Source organism: Pseudopipra pipra, chromosome 8 (genome assembly GCF_036250125.1).
Source record: "Pseudopipra pipra isolate bDixPip1 chromosome 8, bDixPip1.hap1, whole genome shotgun sequence".
Classification (NCBI taxonomy): domain Eukaryota; kingdom Metazoa; phylum Chordata; class Aves; order Passeriformes; family Pipridae; genus Pseudopipra; species Pseudopipra pipra.
This window is the reverse complement of record NC_087556.1, coordinates 35,634,074-35,648,266: the sequence shown is the minus strand read 5'-3', so window position 1 is coordinate 35,648,266 and position 14,193 is coordinate 35,634,074. Positions and strand designations below refer to the sequence as shown.

Genomic DNA, 14,193 nt, shown 5'->3' with positions numbered 1-14,193 from the left:
AAAAATTGCTGTTGGCAGGGATTATTTGTAGTTGGGTATCTCATAAATGCCCCATGACCATAATTTGTATTGGAGCTGGAGAGACAATGACCCAAAGCTGGTGGCTGGATATTGTGTTTGGGCTGAGTTCTGGCAGGAAGAGAAATCTATTCTCTTATTATTGATCATTGGCAGGTTGTAGCTGTTTAATGAGCACTGACCTCTTTGAATTAACCTGGCAACTCTTATCTCAGTTTTATTTTTTTTTCTCACTGGAGGTCCAGTATCAGGACTCCTATTTCATAAAGGGATGCATGTTTGGTCTAACAAACAAATTCAGCCAGCACTTGATCTTCCTGCTGCCTGTAAGGAGAAGAACGTGTCAGCCAGGGACCACACCAGGGCAGCACCATCATGGGGGTGCTCAAGGATCAGTTCCATCCTGATGGCATTCTTTATCAAATCTGATGGAAATTCGTTAGTTGGACCTGATTTCACCAAGTGTGTTTGAGAAGCATTGAGATATTGGCAGTGAGTGAAGAGTTAAAAAAATCCTGGGCACAGAAAGGGGTTTTTCTGGTGTGATGCACTTGTATGATTAGGGCTGCATTTGCAGGGCAGGCTCATATATCTTATATTAATTCTAAGGCCTCTTCAGTTACTCTCTGAGTGTTGACCCCTTCTCTTCAAAGTTATGAATCTTGAACTGGTTTGGGCTTTTCTTTACCGTGTTCTCAGAGAAAGGGGATTTGTTCAAGGTTTCTGTCAACAGAAATGGCCAAGTAGGCTGTGGAGCAGGTTCACCTCTAGGATTTTTTGTAAATAACACCATTAACTGAACAAATCAAAACTTAGTTCTCACTGGTAGCAATGAGATGCACCCCGAGACCACTTCAGGTATTTCAGGTAAAATGAAGTGTCTTGAAAAGTGTATTAAAAATATATCAGAAAATAACCTAAAAAATGTTCACAAGAATTCCCTGGGACAGTCCTGCCGAAACAACCTAATGACTAACACTCTTGCTTTTCAGATAATATAGGTCTGTTTTTGTTCTAACCCATCTCTGTCTCCAATAACTCTTTTTTTGTTTCCCAAATAAATCCCTGCATTCATTTGTATTTCGTGATGGGCTTTTCATGTTGCTTCTGCTGAACTGTCTTTCTTTGTGAAGAGAAATTAATAAAGCTAAGCCAAAGGGAAGGTGATTGACTGTCCCACTTGGAAAAAAAACAAGAAAAATATTTTGCCTGTGATAATAAGCTCAAAACACATTCTTTGGGAATTGTACTTGTATAAAATGCTCTTTGAGTTGAATTTCAGCATTAAAATTTATGCCCTCATTTGGTATCATACTTTTTCCTTCAAGAAAGATAAATAGTTCAGTTCTTTGAACAGTGTGAGACTGAAAACATTTGCCAGCAGCCCCAGCTACAGGAATTACACAGTGGGCTGCTGTGCAATTCCAGAGATGAATAGCATGTGTTTGCACTTGGAAAATACAGAGTAATCACTGCAAGTCTAAAGCATTACAGACAAAGAGATGGATCATTTTGTCTGATTCTTCTATAGGCCATTTGAATGGTTGCTTTGCAGTTTTATAATGTGATGCCACTTAAGTAAGCTGAGGGTTTTTTTTCTTCAGCTCAAAAACTGCTTAGTGGAAAAAAAGACATTTATTGTGTGCTTAGCAAAGCATCCATTAAAACTTGAGAAGCTGAAGATCCTCGTGGGGTAGTTTAATTTTCACAAAACACTCACAAAAGCAATTACATTTTTTTTAATGAATAATTTACTTCAGGTGCTTTAGATCAGATTCTTGTTCACAGTTTCTCACTTTCTGCATTTTAACTTGCTGATTGTTTGGTCTGTACAGATCTCACCTGGACCCCTTGTCTGGAGAGAATCAATGGCAGGATGGGGCCTGCAGTGTCTCCAGATGCTTTTTTTTTAAAAAGAATATGATAAAACAGCCTGAACAATTGATTCTAATGTAGTTTTATTTACTCCAATAATTACAGTGCCCAAGAGGGAGCAGTTTTTTACATGCTACAAGCAGCAATATGGTATAATCTTTAATCTCCTTTAAGTTACTTCATAGCACCTATTCCTGTAAGACTTAAATGTTTCCTTTTCATTCCAAAATTCCCTTCATCTCTGTTAATTTCTTAAAAAACCACAGCTGGCTTATTTAGAGAGAACAGTTCAATGACAGTTCACAAAATATACAGCATTTTGTCAAGCCCTGGCTTTTCTTAGGAGAGGTTTTCCTCTGTCCAGCAACTCGTAGTGTTGGTACTTTGATTGTAGTTAGCTACACCAATGGTTTAAAATATCTCATTTCCCTTTACTATATGTTTGAGTCATTCCTTTCTCCTCTTTCACCACTTCAAGTAATTTAAATATTTGTGCCTAGAATTTGCACCAACATCTATGTTGTGTAAAAATTGTTTTAAACTAAATCAGACTGATTTTCTCATTTCCTTTTATGTCAATGTCTCCAAAGAGACCTGGTTGGCATTTTATGTTGTGGTCTTGCCTCCTTTCTATAAACAGAGTCTTAATTTCTTTCTGGAAGAAACCATCTTAGAGCTATTTCTGTAGATGAAGAGCGTTGCTTTGCTGCATCTTTGGAATCTTCTTATGCAAAATGATAATTTTTGTTATGGCACCATGTAATAATTTAGGGCATTTGATATGTGTGTGTGTGCATTTGCATTTCCTTGGTGATATAGTGAGATACTGACTTTAGCTTTTAGAAAAAGGACTCATATATATTCTACTAATTGCCCAATTCTTCAGGGTAAATAGCACCTTTAAGTCCAGGATTCTTGAAGAGTGAATTTCTGCATCTCTGCAGATGTTAGTTCCATAGCCACAAGCTGGAGCATCATTATATTACTTTTTTCCATCTGATATTAGGTGTAAATTCCCCTAGAGGAGTGGTTGTGAGTCTCTTCCTGACTTTTGGTTCAGAGGAACACATCAGGCATCTAAGACAAAATCCTCCTTTTTGTCTTGTGCAAGTCTCCTGAACTTCCATATTCCTTCCTGAGCACCTCCTCCTCCTGGAAATGTGGCAGATCCTGATTAAAAAAACCCCACAAATTCTGGGGATTTTTTGTTGTTTGTTTTGGTTTTTGGTTTTTGTTGGTTTTTTTTTTTTTTTTTTTTTTTTTAAATATCACCAGATTTTCTCTAAAGCCCCTTTAGCTAAATCTGCTGCTACTGAAAATTGCTAATAAAATTGCCTGGTAAATGCTGGTAACCTGAATATGAGTGTGTGAACTGAACACCTAGTTTATAGTTTGGGCAGTATTTCTGTAAGCCCTCTAAATTGCAAGGCATTATAGAATTGCCTGAAAGTGAAACCACAGAGCAACTGATTCTTCTGCCTGGGAATGCTGTCTTCAGATTTTAATTCTGAAGATCTAAAAAAATAATAATAACCACCTGAGATGAAAAATGGAAACACAAAGACAAAAGTAATTCTTGAGAAGAAGTATTTGAAAGTATTCATTTGATAGTGCATATCCAAGGCAGATTTCATTTGGCTCACTCCATTTACTCAACTGGGAGAGGGAATGATGCAAAAAATCCTGTCTTTGCAGTCTCAGGTGAGTTTAGGTGTGTTTCTAGTTCCAGAAGTCTGCAGAATGGGCAACCCCTGTGTCTGCTCACACAGATGTGAATGTGTTTTATTAGCCATCCAAAAAACCCCACCCCAAAACCAACCCTGTAAAGAACTGCAGATTTTTGATACAAAAGACAAGGCCACAAAAATCACCTGGTGCAACAGGAAGAGCACAGACAAGAGCAGAATTGTTTTTTGTCATGGCTGATATAACACATGTGATCGGCACAAGAAGAAATGTTAATTTGTTGGTTTAGGTCAGTCTACACTGGGCACTAACAGTTGGAGAGGATGTTTGAAAAAGGAGGAGGGTATTCCAATTTTCTGAGCTGTGTTAGTGTCATAAATTAATTTTTTTCATGGTGGGCATAGCCTGGAGCTTTGACTGTGCATCTCACAGCCTTTTTCTGTGCATGAAATGCTACTTTTAGGAAAATACATTCATTTCAAGAATTCTTTGAAATGTCAGAAGAAATTATTTCTTCTTGTTCAACAGCCTGAAAGGCAGAGCAGGTTTGCACAGCTCTCAAAGGTCTGCACACAGGAAGGTGGCCCAGTCTGCAAGAAATCTTTTATTTATTCAGGATTGTTAACATTTCAAAGTTTGCCTCCCACCGTCTTCTGACAAATATGGAATCAGCAGTGCTTGAAAAAGCATCTAGAAAACAACATCTTTGGTGTGCTGGTTTGATGATTAATCTGCATTCTGTCTGGCTCCACCTCAGCCATGCAGGGCAGTGATTTATTTGGGTGTTTGAAGAGGAAATGCAAATCTTCAGTAGTTGCATCCAGGCTGTGGAATGCAAACTTGGGAAAGCACTCTGGTGTACTGGCAGCTAAAAATGACCTTCCCATGGATTTATAAGCAGAACACAAAGGGGTTGCTTTACCCACCTGACATTTGGGAACCTGAGGTGAAGGTTTCTATCAGATTAGAAAGAAAGATTTACATCAGACCCAGCACTGATAGTGATTTTACAGTTACACTGGCTGAAAGCAGAACCAGAACAGAATTAATTATTATGTATTATGAATGTCACCTATTACCCCTTATAGAGTTCCTCAGATATAACAAAGATAAAAACTATGGTCAGAAAAAAAAAAAAAAGATTTCAAATGGTTGGATAAATATGCCACCTGTTACTTCTTATAGAGTTGCTTAGATATCACAAAGATTGAAAGTATAAAGGTAATCAGAAAAAAAATATTTCAAATTCTTTATGATAAATATTTATGATTTTGCTCTCTTGTGGTTTGTGTGCTCACGTTCTAATTTTTGATCTCTGCAGTCAAAAGCAAAATTGAGTATGAAATTTGTCGTTGTGATTGAAGAAAAGAGATGTGTCTCACATGTTCAGCTGCAGCACTAATTTTCCTTCAGAAAAAAAAAAATTCAAATGTTTGGTTCTTTCAAGAAATAGAAATGCATATTAAAAAATAATAATGATAAAAAAATCTATCCAGTATCTCTCTGGAAGGTGAGGAGCCACAGCAAGGAAGAAGTTCAGTACAGAAACTCGGGGCCTGAGTTCTCTCATCACTGCCAGTTGTGCATGTTCTATAGAAACAGGTTAATGGAACCTAAAAAATCTCATTTAAATGTAATTCAATTACAGTACAAACTGTCTGAATCTTCTGCTTCGAACCTTGACGTTTTTGAATAGGTCTAAAATCAGGAAAGATGTGCTGAAAGTTGAAGCCTGAAAAAGCTTTTGTGACTCCAGTTAAAAAATTTGCTTAAACGTTTCATTTAGTGTGCAAATAAAATTGGGCATTCTTTTCACAGCTGATGTCTCCCCCAGAGGAAGAAGGCAAATTGCTGAAGGGGAAAAAAAAAATAAATTAAATTTCTCTTGCGTAGGTGAATGTCTGGAGGTACCACAGGGTTTGCAGATGTGTCAGACGATGGGAAAGCTGAGTGTGGATGAGAAGAAAGTCAATTTGCTTTGCAGTGTTCACTTGCCTGGTTGCTTGCATTGCTACACTGATGACACCCCTGCTGTGGAGAATATAAGTATGTCCTGGGTCTTGTGGAAAAAGTGTATTTTCCCATTCAGCCCCTCAAAAATGGGGTTTTGTTAAAGGTTGTAAGGTCGTGATTGCTTCATTAAAAAACAAAACAAAGCAAGAAGGCAATTTGCTGCATCCTCTTAAAATACTAAGTTATAACAGCATCATTGACATGGTTACATGGGAATCATCATTGCAATTTTGAAGCTCCCTCAGTTTTTTGCAGATGGGTCTTCTCAACTTTATTATCACCCTGGAATGTCCAACCCTTCTCTGCAGCAGAGGAATCCTGCTGTCAGACCTTAAAAGACCTCGAGGGCTACTATTGTGCTGTGATAAAAAAAAACCCTGTAGTGATGTGTTTTTTTCTTTACCAGTTGCATTTTCAGGCCTTGGCTTTACCACCTTCTACCTGGCTGGGAAGCTGCACTGCTTCACCGAGAGCGGCCGGGGCAAGAGCTGGAGGCTCTGTGCAGCCATCCTGCCTCTCTACTGTGCCATGATGATTGCCCTCTCACGGATGTGTGATTACAAACATCACTGGCAAGGTGAGCCAGGCTTTTTTCCAACTTTTTTTTTTTCAAATTCTCTGCGTGTTTCTTTGATTTTATTTTATTTTTTTTAATTACATCGAGGTGGTTAAAACACAACGGTGTGGGTGGATGCTGAGGTTTCCTAGAGAGGCTGAGTTAACCAACACTGACCTTCACAGCTTCAGGTCTCTGCCAGAGCCCCCTCTCTTCCCTCACAGCAGTCACTTCCCAGATTAAGTGTATTTGTCACAGAAAGACTGTTGTCTCAGCCCTTTAAAATTCAGGTGTGAGATGTAACTGATGTAGAAGACTGTGGGGGTCAGTGAGCTGTCACAATCCCAGAGGAGGCAGAAAACTGGAATCCTTTATTGGGTTCACAACTTCATATTTAAAGGGTTCAAGGTTTACATTTTCAACAGGGGGCTTGCATATTCTTTCTGTTACAATAGGGGGCTTTTCAGAGATGAGGTGAGGGAAAAACCAGGTTTGACAAATCTTGGGGTCTTAGGAATTACTTCTCAGGGGAAAAACCCACTTTAACTTGGGGGATTTTACAGGGGGGGGACAGGTAACACAAAAGGAGAGATAAAACACGATGGGTCTTCTGCATGGGTTGATCAAATCAGGGTATGGTCTCCCTGGCTTGGGCATGTGATAACATCATGCAAAGAGTCTCTTCCATTGTGCTGGAGGAGGCAGGAAGAATCCACAGCATGAAGTTACTAAAAAGGGCTTTTCCCCAGCTTCTGTGACTCAAGGTTTTCTGTTTAAACCTAGCAGTTTCTTTTCTCACATCTAAAATTTGGAATCCAACAGAAGACTCTGCTATTTATTAGTTACACACTTTTATTACTGAGGTACAATTCAGAAAACACTGCCATCTATTCTTTCTTCTGCCATTTCTTGACACTCTTTATTGCCATCTTTGTACCTTCCCACCAAAGCCACTCTGTCACTGCTCTCCTCAGCTGGACAGAAGAGAAAAAAATACAGTGAAAGGTTCATGGGTTCAGATAGTTCAGGGGGGATCACTCAGCCACTACCAGCATGGGCAGAACAGACTTGACTTGGGGAAACTAGTTCAATTTATTACCAATCAAATCAGGATAATGAGAAAGAAAAGAAAATCTTAAAAACACCTTCCCCCTCTGCCTTTTTCCTGGCTGGGATCAACTTTGCTCCCAATTTCTCCCCTTCATGCCCTCCAGTGGCACAGAGGGATGGGGGTGGGTGATTTCCAGGGAAAAAGACCCCTTCAGTTTAAAATCCATACATTTTATAGTTTCACAAAATCCCCACCTTTTTCAGATAACCTTACTATATTCATTTTTGCCTAAAAATTTTTTTTTTTTTTTTCTCTGAAAAGGGGCTTTCCTTTCTTTCCATTTGACCACTGGACATCCTCTGTCAAAAATGGTGGATCTTCCTTTGTTCTTAGCCCAAAGAGAAAAGAGAAACCCCCGTGTACAAAATTCTCACATGGCCCCGAAAGATTTTAATTTTTAGGAATTTTTATATTTCCTTTATCCGACCGAAAAAGTCCCTGATACCCAGTCCCAGTCTGGAACTTGAATATCTTACAACTTCGTGATACACCTATAAAAATCCATATTTTTATTTTTATTTTTGGGCTGCCTGTTCAAGGGAAATGGAGCAGTGTGAATGAATGGGAAGAGGGTGTACAGGTTTACTCTCCAGTTTTGGACACGTGTTTGCAGCGTGTGCTGTCTCTTGCCAGGAGTAAGAATTATTTATGTCCCGAAACATTGGCTGTGAGGAAGGTTATTATGGCCTGGTTTATACACCACAGAGGAAAAGTGCACCCAGGGGGTTGTGGCTGTTGCTCATCACAGCTGCTGGTGTTTTGTCTTTGAATTTTAAGGAGATGGAGCTGGAAACTGAGCTCTTCCTGAAGAGCAGTGCTGGCAGACAAGTTATCCTGCAGGTCACCCGTGTTTTTCCCTGAAAAGAACTGTGTTCTCAAGGGAGGGAATAGTTCACTCTGGAATACACAGCACAGAACCTCAGGCCTTGACTTCTCTGCTCAGCAGAGTCAGCTAATTGTGTTAAATTATTTATGGTGCCTCTGTGCTGGAGCCTTTTCTGAGCTGTGGGGAATGAAAAAGGACCATCAGTTTGATGTCCAAGGTGAAAGATGGAGTGGAGAATCCTTATATTAAAAAGCCATTGAGTGGGCTCAGAAGGTTAATATTCTGAGAACTTTATGAGCTCTTTTCAGTTTGGCTGAAGAAAGTAATATTCCAGACCTTAGTGTTGATATTGGTAAATATTAGGATATTTCATTGTGAATCCAGAATGTATTGACTGCTTTTTAGTCCCTAAATCTCTCTATAGACTTCTAATTCTGGAAATGTTAGTTTACTCGTGGAATAAGCGGAAACAAAGTTAAATGTTCTTTTTCCTTTATGGGAAAAACAAACAAACAAACAAAACCCCCAAAAACCAAAACAAAACCCCAAACAAACAAAACAACAAAAGTAATTTATGGCTCCCATGAGCTCAAACAGAGACAGAATTGTTGTCTTCAAAAACAGGAGTCAAAATAGCTGCCTGTGTGTTTGCTCCTCACCCCCAGACAAGGTCAGTAAGTGAGAAATCTTTGGCATAACTCATTTGTGAATCTGTATTACTGTGGTGCCCAAGCTGATGCCCAGAGTTGCATAATTTGCATGTAAATGTTTTGAAAGAAATAAAATCCAGGCAAGTTCGCAGCAAGTCTTAAAATACCAGGGAACTTGTAGAGGACTGGCAAAAATGTGGTGTTTCTCCATGATCAAAAATAGTAATCATAGGCTTGACTTTATTGCTAAGCAAAATAAAAAAACAGCTGGAACAATATTCAGTCAACCACAGTTAAAGCAGAGTGATCTGCACCCAACACAGGTTTATAGAAAATTAATCTTGTCACAATAACTAAATTTTTTGCAAGTTGATTGATGCTGAAACAGCGAAAATTGTTGCCCTGGGTACCTTTTGTACCATGACAGTTTGATAGGGACAGGCTGAATGGTACAAAATCAGCCTCTGTGTGCATAGGGCAAGATTCCATCTGCTTCCAAATACTGTGTACACACAATCACCTTTTAAAATCTTGCTTGAACCTGTATTACATCTGTTTCTGATAGATTTATTATGTCCTTCTGTGTGTAGAAGGATTAGAAGGGATCTCTTCTTACTCAACCGTGACTTATGAACACATTTCTTAAATTTATCCATCTCAGCATTAAATTTTTCAGGTTTTCTGGCCCTAGCTATTCCTGTTAAAAGAAATCTCACTTCTCTGATGAGAAAAACAATACAAACCATTTGTCACCCACTGAAAATTGAACCTTGTTCTAATGCCTTTGTTCTAATATATATCAGACTGACAAGCTAGGGAATTTAATCTTTATTTAACGACTTTAGACAAAAATAATTTGTATTGATTTAGCCTTCTTTGTCACTAAACTCAATGATTCACCATTTTTATTACACTGTGGTTTCTTTGTAATTGAAAGGATGGAAACACAGGTACACACAGATATGATACAGTGCTTAATAAGTCTGGTTAAAATAAAATGTGCTGCCAACTCATATTCCAGGCAATGCCTCTTGTTCATTTCCATTTATTGTTTGTGCCCAATCTGAGGCTTTCAAAGACAGGCTGTATTTCCAGTGAAATTTTCCTCTGGTTGTTTGGAAATAAAACACAAGATCAGAGGAGTATTTTAGTAAGAGGCAGAACCTGACAGCAGAAGGAATCTTCTGACACTTCAGGTGCTATTCTGTTCCTGTAGAAAACTTAAAATTACCTGTGTGAGAGAGCTGCAAATATCTCATTCAATGGCCTTGTTTTATCTTATTTTATTTTGGGTTGTTTTGGAAGGAGTATGGGACAGTAAAAAGCATCAAAGAAAGATATTCAGAAGGTGTTAAGTCAGTTAACAGCCATGTCAATCTTTGACCTTTCAGGTGCTTTTAGTGGGAATTCCCCCAGCCTGAGGTGGTTGTTGAGAGCTGTCTTTCTCAGGGGCCTTGCAGGAGCTGCAGGAGAAATGAATTGCTGTAGCTCCAGTGGCCTGGAGGGAGAGAATTTTCCACTTACATGCTGCCTGCTGCCTGGAGAATTCCTCCTGGAATACAAACAGTCATGAGCAGATCTGGCACTTTAACTGCCCTTTTTCCTGGGGGTGCTTGGGCAGGGGACAGCCTGTGGGCAGTGCAGTAGGCTGGGGGGGACCTGTGAGCAGGAGAGCTCTGGGTGGCAAACAGCACAGGACAGCTGTGTTGTCATGGGTGGAAAGCCTGGCTGTGGGCACTCTAACTGATGGCACACTGGAAGAAGATCCATGGATTGCCAACCCCCAAATGTTGGTCAGCAGTGCTCTGGAGCATCATGGGTGTTTAATGCCCCGTGGAGGCCACTCTGTTCCCTCTGTTCATCTCCCAAAACGCAGCCAGCCACCTACATTTTGGGTATTCAAAACATTGGAGATGTCCCCACAAAGCACTGGTTTTATGTGTCCTGTGTGACTGGGGTATTTGGCTCCAAATTCTTTGTGAAAACTCAAAGTTCCCATTTTCTGGGTTGAACACTTCCACATCAAGCAAATGTCTTCTGTTTACAGCTGTCACTTCTGGCTGACCTTTCTTTCTGCTTTTGTTGCTCTTTTTGTCTAGATGCTTTCGTTGGAGGGATCATTGGCCTCATTTTTGCTTATATTTGCTACAGACAGCACTACCCCCCTCTGGGTAACACAGCTTGTCATAAATCTTACGTCAGCCTGCTAGATCAGAACTCTGTGAAGAAGGAAGAGCGACCGACAGCAGACAATGCCACTGGGCTGCCTCTGGAGGGGATAACTGAAGGTCCCGTATGACTTTAAAAAATGTGCAGAATGAACTCTTAGCCTTCTCACATTTCCTCCAAACTGGTCTCTTAACAGTGTTTCTTACTGTGCTTTTTTTTTTTTTTCTTTTGGTTCGTTCCTTTTTCTAAAGAGAAGTTTAAATATTTTATTTTTAATGCCATAATGTCATCGTGCTTTCAAAGTTAATTTTTCAGTTCGTATTGGCTTGTTGTTGAATTACCTGTTTTCAGTCTACTGCAAACAGATAGACTACTTGAGGGAAGGGGAGAGAATTACAAACAATCCCATATGGAGAATGGTTAAGAGAGTAATTTTAAGGAGATGTGGTTGAGGATATAGTAGATCTGGAAACAGATTTTTCTGAAGTACTGACTCATCTTTTACAAAGTTCTGGTCGTCTTCAGCACTCATTGATTTTGATGGGTGGTGAGTACACACAGCACTTCTCACCAGGTGTTGAGCATCTGTTGGGGCCAGCCATTTCTTCATATAATTGGATAATTTAGGGCATCATCCTTATGTTTATCTTGTTGCCTTCTATCATAAAAAAAAAAAATCTCCATATGCTAGCAAAACTTTGCATTAATTGCCAAGTTTTGACAAGGTCATTCTGAGCTCCTAATGATAAAGGAGATGAAAGGTATGAAGGGTTAAATGTTTGAAGATCCAAGTTTAGTGCATTAGTAGTTCTCCAGGATGATTCTCACATTCAAGAAATTCCATGCTGTTCAAATTATCAACTTACAGTAACATATATATTCATAGGATGGACTAGAAACTTGGTATTACATCATCAGCAATTTTTTGAGAGCTCATGCAGTAATTACCATCCAAACAAATTGAAAGAAAAGAGCAACAAGCTGAAGTCTTTAAAACAAATGTTTAAAAAAAATCCTAAATCTGGGAGAATAAGGAAACACAGAGTTTCCTGTGAACCTGGTGTGCCATGTTCATCCTTGTGTGGTGACTCACTGCAGCATTGGTGACCTGAAGAAATGCAGAGATTTTCATTTGTGACTTTGAATGCTCGTGGTGGTTTCCAGCACTGTCACATGTCCAGAGGAAGGCTGGAGACAGTTTTCTGCTAGTCCCATTCCACATTTGCAGCTCATCGTGGTGTTTGGGAAGGCTGGCTTGGTGCCTGAATTCAAACTCAACAAATCAAACTGCTGGTGGTGTGGAGAAGGTTCATAAGTGTGGGGCTTGAGTTAATAATTTATTATCAGCAGGATTCTGGTGTGATATGTGTATGCACTATGCAGCACACATCACATTCCTGTGAAATGATGTACCTCTGGATGGCAGAATGTCAGATTCCAGATTTTTTTCCCCTTAGGTATCCTGTGAAAAAGCAGGCAAATGTTCCAGCCCACATCTTGGCACTTGGAGCTGCTGGTTAAAGAGATCAAGAGAATGTTGACCAACGACCATTCCTACGGTGCTTTAGACTGGAGGAGACTGCTGCCATAGCCCTAATTTATGTGTTCCTGTTGGAATATGCATTGGCCTTGTAGGCATTTTGTGATTCAGACAGCTCAGTGTCTTTATGTAAGGCTTGCCATTTACTTTTCTCAAAGCTAAGCTTTGTAGATTTTTTATTTTTTTTTTGAGAAGAGCTACTTCCTGATTGGCAACACTTGAATTTTTATAGAAAGCAAGTAAATTAGAGTCCCTTTAAAAGGAAACATAATAATTGTGTACAAGAGGATGTAACCTTGCTATGTATAAACTTATATGATATTTGGAAATAACTATAAATAGGAAGTGACATCAGGGAACAGAATGTACCAGGCACGAACCCAGAAGTGTTCTGTAGAAATCAGGCCTGATCTGCTTTAAAACTGATACCAGTTTGACTCTGCCAGTGAGAGGTGGGATGTTTTACTGGCAGTTACAGAATTCTGAACCCTACAGCAGAGACATTACCCAAACATTGCTGTGGGTTTGCTGGTGAACACAAATTCCCAAAACCAGCAGCAGCAAAGCCAAGTTATTCAATATTTGCACTGGATTTAACAGAACACTCCTCGAGTGTAATTGAGGTCTTTAATTCTAGAAACCCACACAGCCTAGTGGAGGTGTAATCTTTCTAGGAAGGTTTTAACCCATCCTACAGAATTCTGTGACAGATATAATTTTCTGTTACTTCACCTGGGAGGATTAAAGAAAGCCCTGGAGGGAGGGGAAGGCTCAGCCATCAGCTTTTTCTTTCAGCAGGAACCCTAAGTCTTCCAGGTTATATGCAAATGTTAAAAAAAAACAAACACCCTTCAATCAAATTAGAAGTTTAATACTGATGCATAGAGCATTTTGCATGTTTTTATATAGATCTGGCTTATTCTCAAATTTGAGTGGGGCCTCCTAATTGTGCTGTACACATTCCCAATGTTTTAATGGCTTGGGATACAAACAAGCTGTCTTCTTTGGGATGGGGAAAGCTTATACAGCCCTCAGATGAGTGGTGGATGTTAAAAGATTGGATATGAAGTGTAACACAGCATAAAAACTTAAATTGCAAGAGTAATTGGTGAACTTGGAAAAGCAGTAAAGAATAACACGTTTTAATGGGAATAATTAAATTGAAAGTCATAAAATAGACGATGTAAAAGCTTAGATTAAAATGTGATTAAAATTATGAAGGACTTAATGGAATGAAACTTGTGGAGGGATCTGTGGCTGCCATAATCACCAGTGCAAAGTCAGCATAGGGAAGGCATTTTTGTGGATCAGTGTATTTTAATCTCATGCTTTCTCGGTGTGAAGGAAATGTAATGTTGTAATGCACCAATAAAACAACACATGAATGTGGGTTTGTACATCTGTGTGTCACCGTTTTTTTGAGAAGAATAGAAGTTAGCAAGTTATTTTCATTAATAAACCACGTAGAGTATTACAAATAAACCCCAAGCCCTAAAGTGACTGTGTTATTGATAAGCAACAAACTGATGCCACTGAAATGGGACAGCATTCCTCCTTTAACCAAAATATGCTCTTCAGCTTTCCTCCAGGAAAAGGGAGAGTGTAAGCCTGCAAGATTGAAATTCTGGAATATTTAACCAGGCATTGTGTTAGGAAGGAGTTGGAGCATTTATGCTGATTCATTCAGATTTTGTTGTGTGCAGTCCAGTCTGATTTGGCCCTCTGGTTTTTTTTCCCCAATGCACAGAG

General features: G+C 39.3%; 1 protein-coding gene across 1 annotated transcript in view; it reads left to right on the top strand.

The window, feature by feature from the left end:
- The window catches only part of PLPP4 (phospholipid phosphatase 4), a 52,356-nt gene extending 38,515 nt beyond the window's left edge, over positions 1 to 13,841 (top strand). The window contains exons 6-8 of the mRNA XM_064663666.1: positions 5,999 to 6,169; positions 10,835 to 11,023; positions 12,362 to 13,841. Of these exons, the coding sequence (XP_064519736.1) occupies positions 5,999 to 6,169; positions 10,835 to 11,023; positions 12,362 to 12,372 (371 nt within the window). The 3' untranslated portion in view covers positions 12,373 to 13,841. The remainder of the gene's footprint in view (positions 1 to 5,998; positions 6,170 to 10,834; positions 11,024 to 12,361) is intronic.
- Positions 13,842 to 14,193: the final 352 nt, after the last annotated feature.